Source organism: Lemur catta, chromosome 24 (assembly GCF_020740605.2).
Source record: "Lemur catta isolate mLemCat1 chromosome 24, mLemCat1.pri, whole genome shotgun sequence".
Taxonomy (NCBI): domain Eukaryota; kingdom Metazoa; phylum Chordata; class Mammalia; order Primates; family Lemuridae; genus Lemur; species Lemur catta.
In genome coordinates, this window is record NC_059151.1 from 5847708 (window position 1) to 5867387 (window position 19680).

Below are 19680 nucleotides of genomic sequence, written 5' to 3' on the forward strand. Positions count from 1 at the left end.
TTAATGCTAAAAACATCTAGTTACTATGTCTGGCATAGAACTAGTCATACAAAACAAGACACTCATTGAGAAATGTGACTTACAGGGCTCTCTTAAAGAATGCAGGTGAATATGCCTTAGAAATTGTACTGTAATTTTTTAAGGGATTGGAATTCTGTATCTTTATAAAATACTGTAAAATTCTTGAATTATTGAAATGTATATGTAAAGGGATGGAGAGTATCATTGCTATATAAAGTGATCATAACTAAAGTCTAAATCTTTATATCTTATTAAAGAATACCTCAGTAAACAACAAAATTCTCAGAATATAATTACAACTACATACTATATGTGTATATATGTACACACACACACACACACACACACACACACACACACATAGCTGCACATTTTTAATGCTGGGGAATTGGATTTGGAAGCCAAAGATGAGCCATCAGCTGGGCAACTTCAAGCAAATTATTTTGGTTTTCTGACCCTTCATTTTTTCATCTACTGAGAGTGTAAAAATAACTCTTTGAAATTTCTTTAAAAAGAGACTGAAAATTCTGGGCAAAGTTAAAACATTTCAGAAATCTAAGATATTATAATACTTTTTTTTTTTTTTTTTACAAATTTCTACACTTAAATAGTCTAAACATTCAGTTGCCATTTGCTAAGTGAATATAGTCTATTTTTCAAATAGATTAGTGCAAAGATGGTTTATTTGAATTACCTTTAAACTTACGAAATTTGAGTGGTTTTAAAGCTATTTTTCATGGTTCCAATATTCTTTCCTTCTGCAAGCAGCAGTGATGCAAAAACTGACTGACCAGATGAACTACCAGGCAACAAAATTGACTCTTCTGCAGAAGAAGTTTGATAATATTTCTTTGGCTGTGAATGATGTAAGGAGCACTTACTCCTCCCTAGAAAAGAAAATCAGTGAAGATAAAGGCAGAGAATTTCAATCTTTTCTAAAAGGTAAAAATAAAATAAAATGAATTACTCATTCAGTTAAGACAAAAAGCAAATGATTCATTTCTCTTTCCTAACATCACTTTGGGATATTTGCCTTAGATCGGATGGTATAGAAATTTATGATAGATATTTTTTGAATAAGATATTTTTAAATCACTAAACTTCTGAAATAATTTTAATTATCTAAATTTTTTTTACTATGTATTCTAATCATTGACTGAATATTCCATCTGGTTGACTGACATTATGTATCCAGTTATAGCCTAACTTGTATTTATTTCTAGTTAAAATGACCCATACTTAATTTACTTCCATTGTGGGATTCAGTTCAAGAATAAAGATGAGGTTAAGGGAACAAATATATGACCAAGAGATCCCACTGCTGGGTATATGTCCATGGAAGGAGAATTCAATATATTCAAAAGATATCTGCACTCCCATGTTTATAGCAGGACTATTCACAATAGACAAGATTTGGAATCAACCTAAGTGTCCATCAACAGATAAATGGATAAAGACATTGTGGTACATATACTCAGTGGAATATTATGTAGCCACAAAAAAGAATGAAATCCTGCCATTTGTAACAATGTGGATGGAACTGGAGAACATTATGTTAAGTGCAATAAGCCAAGCACAGAAAGATCAGTCTCCCATGTTCTCACCCACATGTGGGAGCTAAATGCTAAAAACAATTGATTTCATGGAGATAGCAAGTAGAAGGATGGCTACCAGAGGCTGGGAAGGGTAGTGAGGAGAGAAGGATAAAATGGGGATGGTTAATGGGTGCAAAAATGTAGTTAAATAGAATGAACAATATTTGATATCACAACAAATCAGGGTATACTTTAAAATACCTAAAAGAGTGGAATTGGAATGGTCCTAACACAAAGAAATGATAAATTCCTATAGTGATGGATACCCCAATTATCCTGATTTGATTAATTCACATTGTGTGCCTGTATCAAAACATCACATGTGCCCTATAAAGATACACAACTATTCTGTGCCCATAAAAATTAAAAAATAAACAAATCAATAAAAGTAAATTTTATGAAAACAAAAAAAAAAAGATGAAGCTAAGAGATGGATGATCAAGGCAGCTACACGCATGGCTTTCTCAATACTGTTAATGAAGATATTGAGGATAAATCTGACAAGCATCGTTATCCCAGAAATTATCCAATTCATGGCATAAAATCGATTAAATATATCCTGAACATTGTGTTATTATTATTATTAAAGAATGATAATTTCTTTATAAAAATGAATAGGCTTTGCTTGGCTTTTGTGCACTTGGAACAACAGGCTTGAAAGCAGGTTGTGTTCCTTTCCTTTCTGGCTCTTGGGGGAAAGGAGTGTGCATTATTCTGCCTGCTACAGAGAATTATATATAGCGAGTAATTGCTGTGATAGTGTTATGCACAGGGTACAATGGGACCCTTTGAGACTTGCAACAAATCCAGTCTAAGAGGACCAGGGAAGGTTTCTGGAAGGAGGAGCAATCTCAAGCAATGAGTGAAGGGTCAGGAGGAGTTAACCAGGCAAAGGGGTTTCAGGTAGGGCTTGGATGTTCTAGGCAAATAGTTCGGTTAACCAGGAATGTCCCAATTCATTGGATTTATTGTATGTTTCCAAGTTTCAGGATTACTGGTCCATTTTCCTTTGCTTTATTCATTTAAAAAGTATCACTGTACAACCCCATTTCTCACAAGTTATTTTTTTCTCTACTGGGGTTTTCAAATAAAAAAAAATAAATAGCTGGAGATTTGACATACCACCTACCAGTACAGATACTTATGTAGCTCAACAACAACCGTGATTTTTTTTTTAAATCACATAAATAATTGTTGCTATTCAGCCACTGAAAGAAAGCCCCTGTCCTACATATTTGGTATGGCCCAAACTTACTGAGTCCAAATATCAGAGAGAACCATTTTTTTCCCCTGAAGTGATAGTATAATAAAGAAATCAAATAGAAACAGTATATAATTTGTAACTATGTGAATGAAATTAGTGTAGCAAAATTTGGTTCTCATGACCTGAGAGAATTAGGCCTGTCATCCGCTTTTTGTGACCTACGAGGCTAGTAACAAAAATTCTGGGACTGACACAAGAGAAAACACACACAGCAACAGCAACAATAATGAAATTCCATCCTCAGTGGGAGGGATTAATTATGTACTGAGCGCAATCATTAATTATAAGAACCAGAGAGCTTGTAGTTAACAAATATTCTTACAGGAAACAAAAACAAAACCCACCCCCAAGGTGCAGTGCTTGTGTTGCAAAACCATAGCGTCCTTCCATAGTTTACATCCCAGGTGAAAACACTGCTTCATCTGCCAGTAGCCATAGAAACTGTTGAAAATCAAATGTCTCAACTCCTTAAGAGGTATCCGAATGTTATGAAAAGATCAAACACTCACAATCAGAGAAGGGCATGCCAAGGTGTCTGATAGCAAATATATTTGTTAAATCGCGAAATACAATCTCATCTTTTTAAGAAAGTAGAAGCATATAGACACATGAAACAGAATCAAAGAGAATTAAAATGATATACCCACTCAGATGTTAACGTAAAGCACTTTGACATATTTTTGAAAAATTATATTCTTGCACAAATGCTTCTTTAGTAACAAACTGTAGAAATGTTATCTGAATAGCTCTTTATCCCAAAACAAATTTTTAAGCTAATAGTATGTTTTATATCTTTTCAGAAACTGCTGTGATTTAGCCTTTTCTTTAACTTAGGTTTTTCTATAAAGGTTTTAAAACATAATAGCTCAAGTACCTCATATTTTTCATATTCATTTTGTTTTCCTAATTATGTTGACTGAGATTCTGTACTGAATATCTAACTACGGTGTTTTTACCTATTGTCATTCTTATTCTGACTTTCAGGTTATGTAGTTTTTTGTTTTCTGAAGGTAAATGCCTATTGTTATTGTTCACAAGTAATTAATTAAGTCAATAAAGCTTAAGTTTTATTTTATCTTTTTTAATCTCAGAAAACATCTTAAAGTCAAAATTATAAGGTTATAACTAACGGAAAGCCTAAGACACACCTCAAATATTTTATTGTATTTAATCGAATTTTTGGTGTCATGTGATTAAAGACAATTTTAACCACAGGGAAATGATTAAATGATCTTGTAGTAGTAAAAATAACTTTGCTATTGAGCAGCACTTTACTCTCAGTGAAGCTAACATATTCTATTGTTACCACCAGAATCTAATTTTCCAAATTTCATTTTCTGTGTAGCATATAGAATGTACTTAATGAATATTTGTTGAATAAATGGGTGACTGGTTAAATGCTAAGCAAAATTTAGAAAATAAAAATACTTTAAAACCTTTCAGGTGTGATTATCCATGTCATTAGATACCAAAGCTAGGACTATTTCTGTATGACTCCTCTTAATTATGGCTATTTAGTCTTTTCTAATTAATTTCACCTTTCCTTAGTCCTTTGGTGTTGTGTGTCATTCATTACTATTCCATACTTCACATTTTTTTCTTTTACGTACAAATTGATCTTTACTTTTTTTTTTTTTTTGGACTTTTAAACTTATTTCAGTTTCCACTAGACTTAGAAAAAGTAAACTGAAATATCTTTTCCTTTTTCTTCATTTGACACCATTGATCTTTAGGGTGTAGGATTTCCAGGGAAATGATTATCCATCAAAACCATCACATTTATAGCTTTGTCTTTGTACCAGATGAATTAAAATCAAGATGCTCAAGCAATACATCATACTATTTCTTATAATTGCTCTTTCACAATAATTTTTAAGTAAGTCTCTCACGCATGTTAAATACTTTTAAAAACTTGCTTACAAAATAGAGACATGTAGAACCTATATTCATTTTTATACTATAATGATCTTTCTTGAATAGGCTACATGGTAGCCATAACTCATTTGGCAATATCCTATTGTACAGACTTTCCTGTTTAAAATGCTTTGCATTATGTTGCCTGTATTTTACATTATAGTCATTGCCTCTATTTTGTTTTTTTTTTTTTTTTTTTTTTTTTTTTTTTTGAGACAGAGTGTCACTTTGTTGCCCGGGCTAGAGTGAGTGCCGTGGCATCAGCCTAGCTCACAGCAACCTCAGACTCCTGGGCTTAAGTGATCCTACTGCCTCAGCCTCCCTAGTAGCTGGGACTACAGGCATGAGCCACCATGCCCGGCTAATTTTTTTTTGTATATATATTTTTAGTTGGCCAGATAATTTCTTTCTATTTTTAGTAGAGACGGGGTCTCACTCTTGCTCAGGCTGGTCTCGAACTCCTGACCTCGAGTGATCCACCCGCCTCGGCCTCCCAGAGCTAGGATTACAGGCGTGAGCCACCGCGCCCGGCCCATTGCCTCTATTTTGAATTTGAATGGACACAGCTTCCATTTATGTGTGCTTTGTAGCTAGATACTATTCATGTAACTATACCTCAAAGGCAGGTTTTATTTTTTCCTATTTTCTCTCTTTGTATGCAGCAGGTTTCTTTTTTATATTTTTAAATAGTCTTTGGTTTCTAATATTGAAGATACCAGTATGTGTATCATTAGTGGCCAGTTTCTTCTCTTTTTGCTAAAACTTAACATCATATTATGATAATCAGGTATATCTTGAATTTCTGTTTTCATTTGAGGTTGAGTTAGTTTTACAATCCTCAAACCTCTCAATATTATTATTATTCTATTGTTATTATAAACCATGGCTAAATCTTATGAATATTACTTCATTTTTCTTCACTTAAGAATCTCATTAAGGTTCTTCTCTGCAGTCAATTTATTAGCTTTTATAAGCTCAAAACATAAGCTCTGAAACCTAATTACTAGAAACCTAATAACACAGTCATGAGCTAACACCAGGTATTATTGTCTAAGGCACAAAGCCCAGAGCCATTTATTTTCATATAAGACTAAGATTAGACCTAGAATTACTGCATACAAGGGTCTATAACTGAAGTCAGTAGTAGTTCTTTCATATCTTTTGTCCATAGAACCTTAGTTTTATAAGTCTAGTATATTCTACTATGTTCCACAGGTGATTTTTACTCTCTGACTTCTTATTTAAGGAGATGATCACCTTTTATGAGTTATAGCAATTTTTAAAATTTCATAAGTAAATGTATTCAAAGTAGTATTTTCATTATTACATGTCATTAGTATTTAGTCTCAATTTTTTTTTTAATCTTTTTAGGGATGTCTAAAGTCTTATTTAAAATCATTTATTATTGTTCATTATTTCTTTCTGTAGGTCTAAAATCCAAAAGCATTAATGAGCTGGTCAAGGACATAGTCAGAGAACAACTTAAAATTTTTCAAAATGACATGCAAGAGACGGTAGCGCAGCTCTTCAAGACTGTGTCAAGTCTGTCAGCGGACCTTGAAAACACCAGGCAAATAATTCAAAAAGTCAACAAATCCGTGGTTTCAATAGCAGTCCAGCAAAAGTCTGTTATAATGCAAGAAAATAGGCCCACTTTGATGGATATAGCAGATCTAAGGAATCACATCGTGAATGTAAGGCAAGAAATGACTTTTACATGTGAGAAGCCTATTAAAGAACTGGAAATCAAGCAGTCTCATTTAGAAGGTGCTTTGGAACAGGAACGCTCAAGAAGCATTCTGTATTACGAATCCCTCAACAGGACTCTTTCTAAAATGAAAGAAGTACACGAGCAGCTTTTATCAACTGAAAAAGTATCAGAGCAGAAGAACGTTCCAGCCGTCGAATCAGTTACCAACAATGTCACTGAGTACATGGCTACTCTGCATGAGAATATGAAGAAGCAGGGTTTGATGATGCTGCAAATGTTTGACGATTTGCACATCCAAGACAGCAAGATTAACAATCTCACTGTCACTTTGGAAATGGAGAAAGAAACGGTCAGGAGTGAATGTGAAGCCATGTTATCTCAGTGCAGAAGTGATTTTAAGTTTCAACTCAAGGACACAGAAGAGAATGTACATGTGTTAAACCAAACGTTGGCTGAGATTCTCTTTCCAATGGATGATAAGATGGACAAAATGAATGAGCAACTAAATGATTTGACTTACGACATGGAGATCCTTCAACCCTTGCTTGAGCAGGGAGCGTCACTTCAACAGACTATAACACATCAGCAACCAAAGGAAGCAGTAGTTACAAAGAAAAAGTTAGAAAATCTGACTACTGCTGTCAATAGTCTAAATTTTCTTATTAAAGAACTTACAAAAAGACACAACTTACTTAGAAATGAAGTGCAGAGTCGTGGCGATGTCTTAGACAGACGTATCAATGACTATGCCTTAGAAATGGAGGATGGCCTAAATAAGACAATGACTATTATAAATAATGCTATTGATTTCATTCAAGACAACTATGTGCTAAAAGAAACTTTAAATACCATTAAGTATAATCTCGAAGCCCATCATAAATGTACCCCAGATATGGAAACTGTTTTGACATTTATTTCTCAATTCCAACGTTTAAATGATTCTATTCAGATTTTGGTCAACGATAATCAGAGATACAACTTTGTTTTGCAAGTTGCTAAGGCTCTTGCAGATAGTCCTAAAGATGGGAAACTTAGTCAGTCCAACTTTCAAAAGATCTATGAACTGTTCAATGAAACCACTTCCCAAGTGAGAGAATACCAGCAAAATATGAGTCATTTGGAAGAAAAGATACTCTTAGCGGCTAAGATTTCCGAAAATTTTGAAACTCGGTTGCAAGGTATCGAGTCTAAAGTGACGCAATCGCTCATACCGTATTATATTTCACTTAAAAAAGGCAATGTGGCTTTAAATGAGAGAAATCAGGATCTTCAACTGCAGGTATTAAATTCCAGATTTAAGGCACTGGAAGCAAAATCCATCCATCTTTCAATTAACTTTGCTTTGCTCAACAAAACTCTCTATGAAGTCTTAACAATGTGTCATAATGCTTCTACAAGTATGTCAGAACTGAACGCTACCATACCTAAGTGGATAAAAGGTTCCATGCCAGATATTCAGCTTCTCCAGAAAGATCTGACAGAATTTGTGGAACCGATAATTGAAATAAAAACTCAAGCTGCCCTGTCTAATTTAACTTGGTATATAGATCGATCATTATCTGGAAATCTGGCAAATGTTGTCAAGTCTCAGAAGCAAGTAAAATCATTGCTAAAGAAACCTAATACACCTAAGAAACCAACAGTGAACCTTACCACTGTCCTGATAGGCCGGAATCAAAGAAACACAGACAACATTATATATCCTGGTAAGCTAATACAGAAAAATAACTTTTAACCTCTCTTTATTTAAATGATATTTAGTAGATCTGTATAGTTTAGCAAGACCGTAAAACATAAAAGGTGCGTATGTGAACTTGGGTAGATAGTCAAGCAATGGAAAAATCACTGACACATTTGAATCTGATTCTAACTTCTGGGAATTTAGTGAGCTGTTGTTCACAGCCTGAATGTGTGGCACTTGGGGAAGAGACAGAGCTAGAATATTCTGAGGTTTTGAATTTGAGAAACGAGAGGATAATGGTACCATTACCAAATGTAAACACCAAAGGAGGAGCATAAATTGGGGGGAAAGAAGAATTCAGCATGGTGCATATAAACTGCATAATAGCGTCTCTGTATGAAGGAAGTGTTTGTCCCTATATTTGGCATATGAATTATATTGAATAATCTTTTCAGAATGAGAATAGCTACTGATTTTTACTAAAAGAAATGGCAGTATTTTTCTCATATGAGTCTGCTGTTAAATTATATGCTCATTTGTATAAATTTTGTATTTTATTGGTTTTTAATTGCAAGAAGATGATCATTATTCTAACAGGTTCTGATTCCTCATATTTAATCTCTGAATGTTTTAATAATATTAAAAATCACAGAGTATTGTTGAATTCTCTCCACTATTCACAGAGTTGAATTCTCTCTACTATTTAAATGAGTATGTTTATTTATGACTCCCCCGAATTAATCTGACCTAGGAGAACTAATTTTACCTCTGTGGGAACACAGAACAAACTATTTAGACTTATATATTTCCCAGAGAAAGGCAATATCTCAATACAAGATGTTCTTATAACAGTTTTAGGAAAAATAATGTGTTGTTCTTTTTCCATACTATTTCAATCCTTCATCTTCATGTGGGAACTTCAACATGAGCTTTATTTAAGCTCTACAGTATGTGTGGTCATACACCAGACAAGCTATGTCATTTTTCTTCCTAAACCAAAAAATATGTATAATATCTACTCAGTAAGTATAGCCTCAAAAGTAATCGAGGTAAAAAAATTTCATAGCACCTAAGAACTTATTAACTTTGATAGCATGAAGAATGCATGTTAGGATTTTATAAAAATTATATTTAGATGTTTATTATGATAGACTCAGTATTGCACTTAATGGGCTAACAATAGGACAGAATTCAGTTGTGATTCTCATTTTTCCAATGACTCCTTGATAACATTGCTTGATGTTTCTTTATTTACTGTGAGTAGAATTTTTTTATATATTTACCTATCAAAATTTATAATTAATTAAAAGTTCTTTATTATATCTCAGTAAAGATATCAATAACAATGTCAAGGCAACAAAAATATATTGACCTAATTCTATGTGCAAGGTAGGTATCATTCTATTCAGGTCCAGCAACATAATGGGTGGGACCCTTTTAAGTGGGTGATAGGTGTTCATGCCCGTTAACCTGGCCCCGCTTCTGTGGGGCATAAAACTAGTGGTGAATTAATATTAATCTAATATTATAATACTATAATATTAGAGATGATTTATTAACATTTGTTATATCTCAGACACTGTACAAATTATAGAGTATTCGTTATTTCATTTAACAATACCTATGAGGTAGGTATTATTATTCTTGTTTTGCAGATGAGTAAAATAACCCTCAGAGACATTAATTAAAGTATCCTGCCTAAGATCATTCAACTAGGAAGTGATAGAGCCTGACTCCTGGTTGACTGGACTCAGGGTTTGGTCCTCCACCACTATCCTCCAAGAGGTGGTCGAAAATGTTCTCATGTCTTTCTTATCCTTCTGTTGCTGTTCCATGTGTCATGTGTGTCCAGAGTCCGGCCATATCTGAAGGTTCCACGTGGCCAGAGTTGATGTTCCTAGGGGGTTTCCTTTCCAGAAGATCCAAGTACTGACAAGTTGTTTCTGTGCCATGAGGAATCAAAGGTGCTACTTCTCAGCTTGGCTCTTCTGTGATACGGCCACTGGGGAGTCATTGAATGTCACCATCAGTGATTGACAAGCTCTTCCTTTGACTGATGGAGGAGGAGGGCAAAATTTAACGCATTCATCCCTATCACTTCCTGTCGAGCCATTGAATTATGCTAATTCTGACTCCTGGTAGGCCATTGCTGGATCAGCTCTTCTGGTGCGATGGCTAAATATTTGATTTGTTTCTAAATAATATTCTAATAGACACCAAGAGGTTTTTATTTCATCTTTGAAGATTTGTTTGTGCAGCAGTTGGCAGACTTCCCCCCGCAGAGAGCAGTTGGCTGCTTGCCCTTCCGGGAGCAGCTGATTCCCGCCTCGGCGACATGTCGTAGTCCTCACTACTGCGCATGCGCGCCTCCCGCTTGGGAAACCCTTGACTTTTTATCTCCACCGTTTCTCTAATCTTTGCCAATGTCGCTCTCCTTAATAAACCTCTTTCATTCATAATTAATTATATACTCCTAAGAGTATATACATTCTATTAAACATTTGGTAGTGTACCAAATGCTTTTAAAAAGTATCATTGTTGTGAACATAAGCAACTTAGAAGAGGAAAAATAAGGACCTAGTGACTACGTAACTGTTTTATATCACTTTAAAGTCATTTCTAAATTTTGTGACTCTGCGTAGAGGCAATGGTGATGACGAATGAGCACTGAATTTGTAATCATAAACCAATGTATTTATTTGTAAGAAGTCATTTATTTTTCTAAACTGTTCTTTCCTTATTTATAAAATAAGAATAACCTACACACCTTACAAGTTTACTTTGAGGATCAAAGAAATAATCTGCACACAGTATATTATTAAGTTAGTTATTATTAATTATTAGTATATTATGAAGTTATCATATAGTTATGACTATATGATACAATTTCCTTGGCTATATTTAATGTTTATATTTTTATTTTCTTAATATTTTCACTTAATATTTGACTTATGATTATTTCCATGCATCAACATAATTTATGAACTTGTGGCATCCCATTGTCCCCTATCTTTATTTTTATAAGTTTGTTTTAAACTCAGCATATGCTTATAACTTCATTTAAGCTTATCATATAATGATGAATCCAAAAAGGATGTAAAATATAAAGGCTTAACTGTATAAAAACATGTGCATTGATAAGCACTGAAAAAATCTGCAAAATGATTTAATAATGGTTTTCTCCAAGAGATTTTCTACTATTTATATCATTTTCCATATATATATGAAGAAATAACATTTTCAAATAAACTCAAAATAACTAATAAATTGTCTTTTGCACAAAATGGCTGAATTAGAAGCCAATTAAATTTTGAAGGCTATTTGCTTTAATATAAAATTTATGATCAGTTTTAGAAGGTCCCAAGCAAATATGTGGTGATTCAACAGAAACACTCATAGGACTTGGAATATAGTTGTGTTCTCAGCTAAGGTTTATACATAGTACAATCAGCTAGGGAAAAAGATACAAGCAGAGTCTGGAGAAATCCAGGCACAGGATTCTTTATGCTCTCTCCCTCCCACAAAGGAGAACATTTCTGTGTGCCCTTTTTTCTAGCCACAAAAAAATATAGTGACAAGTACAATAATTCTTCCCAGAGAAGCCTATCAGATCTCCATGGGTTTTATTGGGGGCTAGTCACATAGGCGCCCTCTGCTAGCACATACCAAAACTCCAGACTCTCAGAAGGAAAGCAGATGTTCAGCATAAACCATATTGTTTATACAAAGTCTAGGCACAGCGAATGACACTTACCAGCTAAGAAAGGGAGAGAAGTCAAGTTCCCAGATGTCAGCCCAGGGCACAACCTTCCAAGTAGGCCTTGCTAAAGATAGCAGTCTCAGGCTCGCTGTGTTCACTCATTTCTGCACGTGATCTTAATGATATTCTTTGTGTCAGAGTCGGCTAGTAGGCCTGTCTACTGGGGATGGCCTCCCCAATTTGTGTCAATAAAACACATCAGTGTTGAAGAGAATATTAAATGAACTACTTTTTGCTCATAGCTCTCTGAGAGAAGAAAAGACTCCTCCCAATTTCCATATGATTCCCCTTTATTTGGAAGGATGGTGACAGTTGCAGAGAGGATGCTGACAAAATTGACAGCCTTTTCCTGCACCTTGTCCTACAATAAAGTAGCCAGGATACCCAAGGTGAACAGTCAGAAACCCAGGCTTTTGATGATCACATCTTCTGAACCAAAATTCTGTTATAACAGCTGGTATGATGTTAAAAAGGAAATGGGACAGAGAACAGGTTCCGTTTACATAGTTACTGCATATGCTTGTGTCCTTCCCAGGCAAGAATCACAAGAGCTATTTCTCAGCAATAGGCTGGTTCTTTCACACCTAAGATTTGAAACTAAATCTGGTTAACTGGTCTGCAAATTAAATACAATGAATATATGTCTTTGTACCAGTCATTAATTGCATCATTAATTCAAAATTGTACCTGTGTCATGTTGATTATCAAACACAGAGAGGAAGGTGTAGGTGTGGGAATTATGATATCACATATCGTGAATTTGTTGCACAATGGTCTAAGTGAAGATAATACTTTCATCCTGACAAAAATTGCAGCATAAAAATGAAAGTGGTACCATGTATTAACTGCCTATGGAGTTTGAAAAACATACTTTTAAGTTTTTAATTGCCATTTTTACTATCCACAGCTTAAAATTGGCTCTAAAAAGAAATAATGAGTATTTTATTATATAAACAATTTGAACTTTTCAAATCTGGTTATAGTGAATGTCATCATTTTAGGGGAAAATATCACATGACACTCTATTGATGTCATTATTAATAAATCTAAACTCAAGGCTCTTTACCCTAAAAACAAATTACCAATAAAATTATTATACAATGTTTAGAAAATTAAAAAAATGAATGAAAGAAGGTTAATGCATGTTGTTGTGCCAGAATGATAAAGGTACCAAAATATACATCTGCTTTGTACAAAAAAAGCAAACCATGTTTTGTGGTTAATCAACCCTCCTTTAAGAATTTTAGGCTTTATAATCTTAAGCAAGTGTTAAAATTTGAAATTTGCATGGAGATTTAGATTTGAGCGGCATAAGCATAAAGATGGTGTTTTGAAACTCTGGGTGTGGTTGAGAAAAGCCAGGGGAACATGCACATAACCACAGGACCAGAACCAGGAGCAGAATCGGAGGAACAGTGTCCTTTAAAGGGTGAGAGAGAGAGAGAGAGAGAGAGAGAGAGAGAGAGAGAGAGAGAGAGAGAGAGTCAGGAGAGACTGTTGAGAAGAAACAAAGAGTTAGGAGGCTGAGCACATCATATATGGACGTTAGCATACAATTGTGTTTTCCAGTCCTACCAAAGTAAATTAGAATTTATAAAAATACTCAATATCTCAAATAACTGTCTGAATACTAATGAGGAGATATCAATACTACCTTTCAAATGTACTTTTCAGACTGCCACTCAGTGACTTTATGGTCAACTAAGAAATTATTGTTTGTACAAAGTCATGTATACATTTGTTTAGTCATTTGTTATAAACTAAGAAATTTGCTTGGAAATGTCAAGCTGCAGATTTACCTCAAGAGGATGTTTGTGGCCGGGCACGGTGGCTCACGCCTGTAATCCTAGCACTCTGGGAGGCCAAGGAAGGAGGATAGCTTGAGGTCAGGAGTTGGAGACCAGCCTGAGCAAGAGTGAGACCCTGTCTCTACTAAAAATAGAAATAAATTATCTGGACAGCTAAAAATATATAGAAAAAATTAGCTGGGCATAGTGGCGCATGCCTATAGGCTCAGCTACTTAGGAGGCTAAGGTGGGAGGATTGCTTGAGCCTAGGAGTCTGAGGTCGCTGTGAGCTAGGCTGATGCCACGGCACTCTAGCCCAGGCAACAGAGTGAGACTCTGTCTCCAAACAAACAAACAAACGAAGATGTTTGTAAAATACTTTCCTAGATTAAAGGGACAATTAAAGGTACAAGATAATTTTTATTATTCAGTGTCATATTAGCTTAAAATGTTGTGCTAAAACTCTTCTAAGCAGTTTTTCTTTTAAAACCCAAATAAATTATCTTTAGAATTACTAATATTTTCTGAAAATTATAATTCATAATGGTTCAATTCAGTTCAACAAACATTAATTAAGTGCCTAATGAGATCCAGTACTGTTCTAGATGTTTTAGATATAACACAATGTTTAAAAAAAAAAATCCTCCCCTCCTCCAGATGAATGACCTTACAAAGACATTGGAATAAAGGTCAAAATAGCACTCTTTGAAATCACTCAAAAAACAAGAGCAAGGCAAGGCCCCATTGCTAAGGTTATGGAACGCAGGGAGAAAAATGTAATTCTCATCCTGGAGACTAAATAGAAGGGATAGCCTTGATCCTGAAGAATCAGAGTAGAGTCAATAGCAATGCAGAGAAATCCATTTTTTCTACAACTTCTTAAATTCTCCTCTCTAGCACAGGTTTGATCCCTGATTCATGGACGGGGCTGAGTCTATAGGTGAGTGTGACTTTTTCCCATTTGGGAGAATTAGAATTACAGAGCTGATCAGGTTACATAAATAATTCAGTGTTCCCCAACTCCACTGCACAATTGATTCGTTCTTAGAGAAACACATTAATTCAACAGTCTCCTGTGAGTTGATCACTACGTTAGATTCAGAGAATGTAAAAATAAATGAAGCCAATGTTTTGATATAAAGAATTCACATTTGTACAGGTAATGGAGAAACACTGATGTTTCTAAAGCTGTCAAGTAACGTGCTAAGTTCTAGAATGATAGCTAATGATAGCTAACAGCAAAAGAAAGGGTTTGATCACCTATACACATGGAGGAGAAAAGATATTAAAGAATTGTGGGCCAGTTTGACATATTTGTTAAAAAAATATTAGGTACATGAAATATTTTTAATACTTTTCTCAATGAGGAAAATAATTTATAGATTATCACAGAGCATATACCAAATAATTCAAATAAATTTCTAATTACATAATTAATATATGAATATTTTTTCTTTGCAAGAAATTCTAATAGAAGGATACAATTTGGTCAAATTTTATGAGAATTTCAATTACACAGATATGAAACACAATGTACATAAAATATGTGTAGGTCTTACTTCGTGCGAAAAATATTAAACAAAGCAAATCATTTCTAACTTAAAAATTGTCACAATCATGCAATTTCAAACGAGTGAATTGTAAACCATTTACGCTATTGCCACAAGGTGGCACCATAGTGGTACCTGTGGCAAGTAGTGCAAGTGTTAAATTCTTTTTTTCTGTAGTTACATAATTAGGTATATAAGCATATTCATAATTTGAAGTTTTCTAAATAAATGGAATTATTCTACATGTAATGTCCAAACTGTAACTTACTGTCTTCAGTAAAGCAAATATGTTGGGGATCTACCTCATTCTTTACCTGCTGTCTAATATTCCTTAGCAGGAATATATTGTCATTTATTTAACAAGTCCTGTATCAGTGGCCATTTGAGTCTTTTAATTTCTCACTAATGAAAAGGATGTCATCCTTGAAAAATTATCTTTGTGTACATGGACAAGTATGTCTGAGTGCATATATTCAGCCAGGAGAAATGTCTGGCTCTAAGTAAATGAACCTTTTTAATGCTGATAAATATGTTCCTATTAAAAGGTTTAACAACAATTTAAGTTTTAGCCAACATCATATGAAAAAGCCCATTTTCCCTCATGTTGCCATAACTGTTTTCTGTCTTTTTAAATGTTGCCGCCTGAAATCAAAATGTTATTATTGTTAAATGTATTATTCCTTAATTAGTAGTAAAGTTGCATATGTTGTAAAACTTTTAGTGAGCTTTTGTGATTTTTGTTCAGTGATTTGCCTGCTTATATCATTTGCCCATTTTTCATTTTTTTAGGAGAGGGTGTTTTTTTCCTTTTGACTTATCAGAGCTTTTCAGATGTTATAGATATTACTCATTATATTGTTATGTCTGTTAAAAAATATTTTCTCTTAATATGTCACTTATAGTTGAACTTTAAGGGTGGCTTTCATTGCAAATACATTTTAATTCTTATGTGATCAAAAGTGAGAATTTTTTTTCTCTTATGGCTTCTTTTTGTTGTTTTGCTTTGAAAGAGCTTTTCAAAATGTTAAAGCTCTGCAAAGATATTGTACTTTATTTGACCGTAATACAGTGGTATGGTTTTTTGTTCACATTTAGTATTTTTGTACACACGGAATTTGTGTATTTATAGATACTCAGTTGCCTTATCCCCATGGATTAAATAGATATTTTTCTTCTCCAGTAATTTGAAACATCACCTTTATCATGTACCAGTTCTGAATATATATAGTCCTGTGCCTAGATAATTCTATTTTGTTCTACATTTGATCAAAGTCTTAACATGTCACAGAAATAAATACAATGAATCACAGAATTCTCCCCACTTCACAGAAGGGGAAAGGGAGATCAGAGCTGAGGGGTTTACATGAAGTCCAAGTTCATGTCCATGTTCATGACCACATTCATAACCACGTTCATGACCACTTTGACACCTGGGCTTAGGAACTCATTTTTCTTATTTCAAATTCAGTATTTTTCCTATTCTGCTACAAAGTATGATTTGAGATGAACAGGAAAATAGGTCACTTTATTCTCTTTTATCTTGACTCTTTTTCAGTAACAGAGGAGTATTCAGGCTGCAGTAGGTTTCCATGCCAGAACGGGGGCACGTGTATAAACGGAAGAGCTAGCTTTACCTGTGCCTGCCGCCATCCTTTTACTGGTGACAACTGCACTGTCAAGCTGGTGGAAAAAAATGCTTTAGCTCCAGGTAAAAAAGTGTATGCCTCCTTGGGTTTGCTCAAAGTCGTAAACCGAAACCTGTTTGAAACTGTTTACAAGTGAATATTTCAACCTGCTTAACCTGGATCCACATGAGAATTAATTCCTTTTACTTTTGAAACTTACTGAACAATGCACCTGATTTACAAGTGGAAATGTCTTTTTGTCAAACAAATTCTTATTTACATTCACTAGTTGAAATTTTCAATGTTGGTATAATAGAGGCAATTCATGGAAAATTCTACCCCCTCATAATTTTTGCCTCTGGTTCATCTTTTAAAGAAAATACAGGTGTATATTAATATATCTGACTGGTATAAACTCTTTCTCCTCAAACAAGTTGTTAAATAAATACACCTTTGATTCATGTCAGGTATGGACATTTAGATAAGGCTTTAATCCATGCTCAGCAACACGTTTTCTGTGAAGGTTAAGCTAATAGTGCTATTTTGACTGTATGAGGACTATTAGAATGTGCTCGAATGTATTCAGTAAAACAAGATGCCTTTTTGGTCCATTTAAATTCATAAGTATTGGTTGCTTGAGATTTACTTCAAGAGTGCACCATTTCTGCTTTTCAGACAGGAATACGTGCAGCATTTAAAATATGTTCTCTTTAATGACAGCAAAATTTAGGTTTCAAATCAGGCTTTTCTTAATAATATCCTGTATAATGAAGAGTAAATTTTTTAGTCTATTTTTAAATCCCAGCCTTTGTGAGTACACTTGGCATTAATTACAAAGAAAATTGCTTTTGTCTACTTTTCTACAGTGAATATGGCTTTATTTGGTTTTCGCTTTAGCCTCTAGAAACTGTTTGACAAGGTGTTGGAAAAATTGTTTCTACATCATGTCAGCTTCAATTCCTGCAAGGGGCTTTAAAACATTCTGGCATACCGTAATAATCATGGAGTGCTTTGAATTCCATTATCTCTTGGGAGATCAAAGCAACATGCAAATTAATCTTTGAGGCATTTCTATAACAGAGGTATCAAATGTTATTTTCATGTTCATTCTATCCTGATCTAAATGGAGAAACTGAGGCTCCAAGAGACTAAGTGATTTAGGGTAATTCCTCCAAGAAAAGAGGCAGGTAACCACTCGCATATACCCTTGTTAAATTTGATAGATGACCTTTTTCCTTCTGCTAAGCTTTTGTGTAACTGAGATAAAATGATAAAGACATAAAGAAAGACAAAAAAGATAAAAACATGAAAATTAACTCTTGCCGTTTTTTTTTCCTCTAACAGATTTTTCCAAAGGATCTTATAGATATGCACCGATGGTGGCGTTTTTTGCATCTCATACATATGGAATGACTACACCTGGTCCTATCCTGTTTAACAATTTGGATGTCAACTATGGAGCTTCATATACCCCAAGAACTGGAAAATTCAGAGTTCCATATCTTGGGGTGTATGTTTTCAAGTATACCATTGAGTCCTTTAGTCCTCATATCTCTGGATTTTTAGTGGTTGATGGAAAAGACAAGCTTGCCTTTGAGTCCGAGAATATTAACAGTGAAACACACTGTGATAGGGTTTTGACTGGGGATGCCTTATTAGAATTAAATTACGGGCAGGAAGTCTGGTTGCGACTTGTAAAAGGAACAATTCCTGCCAAGTTTCCCCCTGTTACTACATTTAGTGGTTACTTGTTGTATCGTACGTAAGTTAGTATGAAAGACAGACAACTATCACCTTTATGGAGAAACAGCCAGTGTTTTTATTTATCTTGGCATTCACATCTGCTCTGTTTTGGTTTTTCTACATAAAATGAAAACAAAACTAACTTCTTTTTTAATCTAAGTTGTATGTGTATTTCATAAAATCATTTGGATATCTTTTGACTAGCCTGTATATGAAGGAATTCTTTTTGCTCCTAAAGAAATGTAGTGGCACAGAAAAAAAAAAGTGTTTGTTAGCACAACTATTCCTATTTTTGTTCCTTCATTTTAAGTCATTTCAATGTAAAGTAATATTATAAAATGGCAATCACACAGTATTATCACAGCATTCTTTTCAATAAAACACAACTTCTGTTATTCCCTCTGTATATAAATATATAACATATATTTCCTAGATTCACAAATTCAAATAAATTACTCAAAGACTAAAAAATACTTTTTAAAACTTCTATTTTTCGTCTTTACTGTTGAGTTGTTCAACTTTGCGTACTAAAATTTTCATTTGGAATCAAAGTTAAGAAAGTTGAATTAAAAACTTAAAATATGCTTAACTATTGTTCTTTTCCTATAATTAGAGGGTAAAGTAGAAATCAACACATAGTTGGACATTTATACCCAAGTCTAAGGATATGTAAGTGGATCCCTCATACAACATCTACAGGGAGAAAAATAAAGCCTTTCTCTAAAAAGTATCCTTCTATGGCAACACATGCAGATCTGCCCCTATTCTTATAAGGGGTAAGTAGTAATCTGTGCAATATTGTAACTTATGGGATGCTCAGTGTGTCCACGTTCTCTTCTAAATAATTTACATGTGATGTTTCATTCCTCACAACTCTTACAAGGTGGATATTATTACCATTGTTTTTATAGTTGAAGAAACTAAGGCACAGTGAGGTTAAGGAATGGACCGAGGCCCACATCATATGAGGACCGAGGCGGGATTGGAATCAGGCCATATCTTCCCCAGAGCCCACGTCCATCCTTTCGC

At 34.2% G+C, this 19680-nt stretch overlaps 1 protein-coding gene across 4 annotated transcripts in view; it reads left to right on the forward strand.

Annotated features, from left to right (window-relative positions):
• The window catches only part of MMRN1 (multimerin 1), a 48185-nt gene extending 29073 nt beyond the window's left edge, over window positions 1-19112 (forward strand). For 3 of the 4 annotated variants that reach the window (XM_045536840.1, XM_045536839.1, XM_045536842.1), the window contains exons 6-9: window positions 790-963; window positions 6223-8211; window positions 16839-16991; window positions 18253-19112. In XM_045536840.1, coding sequence (XP_045392796.1) covers window positions 790-963; window positions 6223-8211; window positions 16839-16991; window positions 18253-18674 — 2738 coding nt within the window. In that variant the 3' untranslated portion in view covers window positions 18675-19112. Of the gene's footprint in view, window positions 1-789; window positions 964-6222; window positions 8212-10038; window positions 10276-16838; window positions 16992-18252 lie in introns of those variants that run through there. The other variant, XM_045536843.1, reaches the window with a different exon arrangement.
• Window positions 19113-19680: the final 568 nt, after the last annotated feature.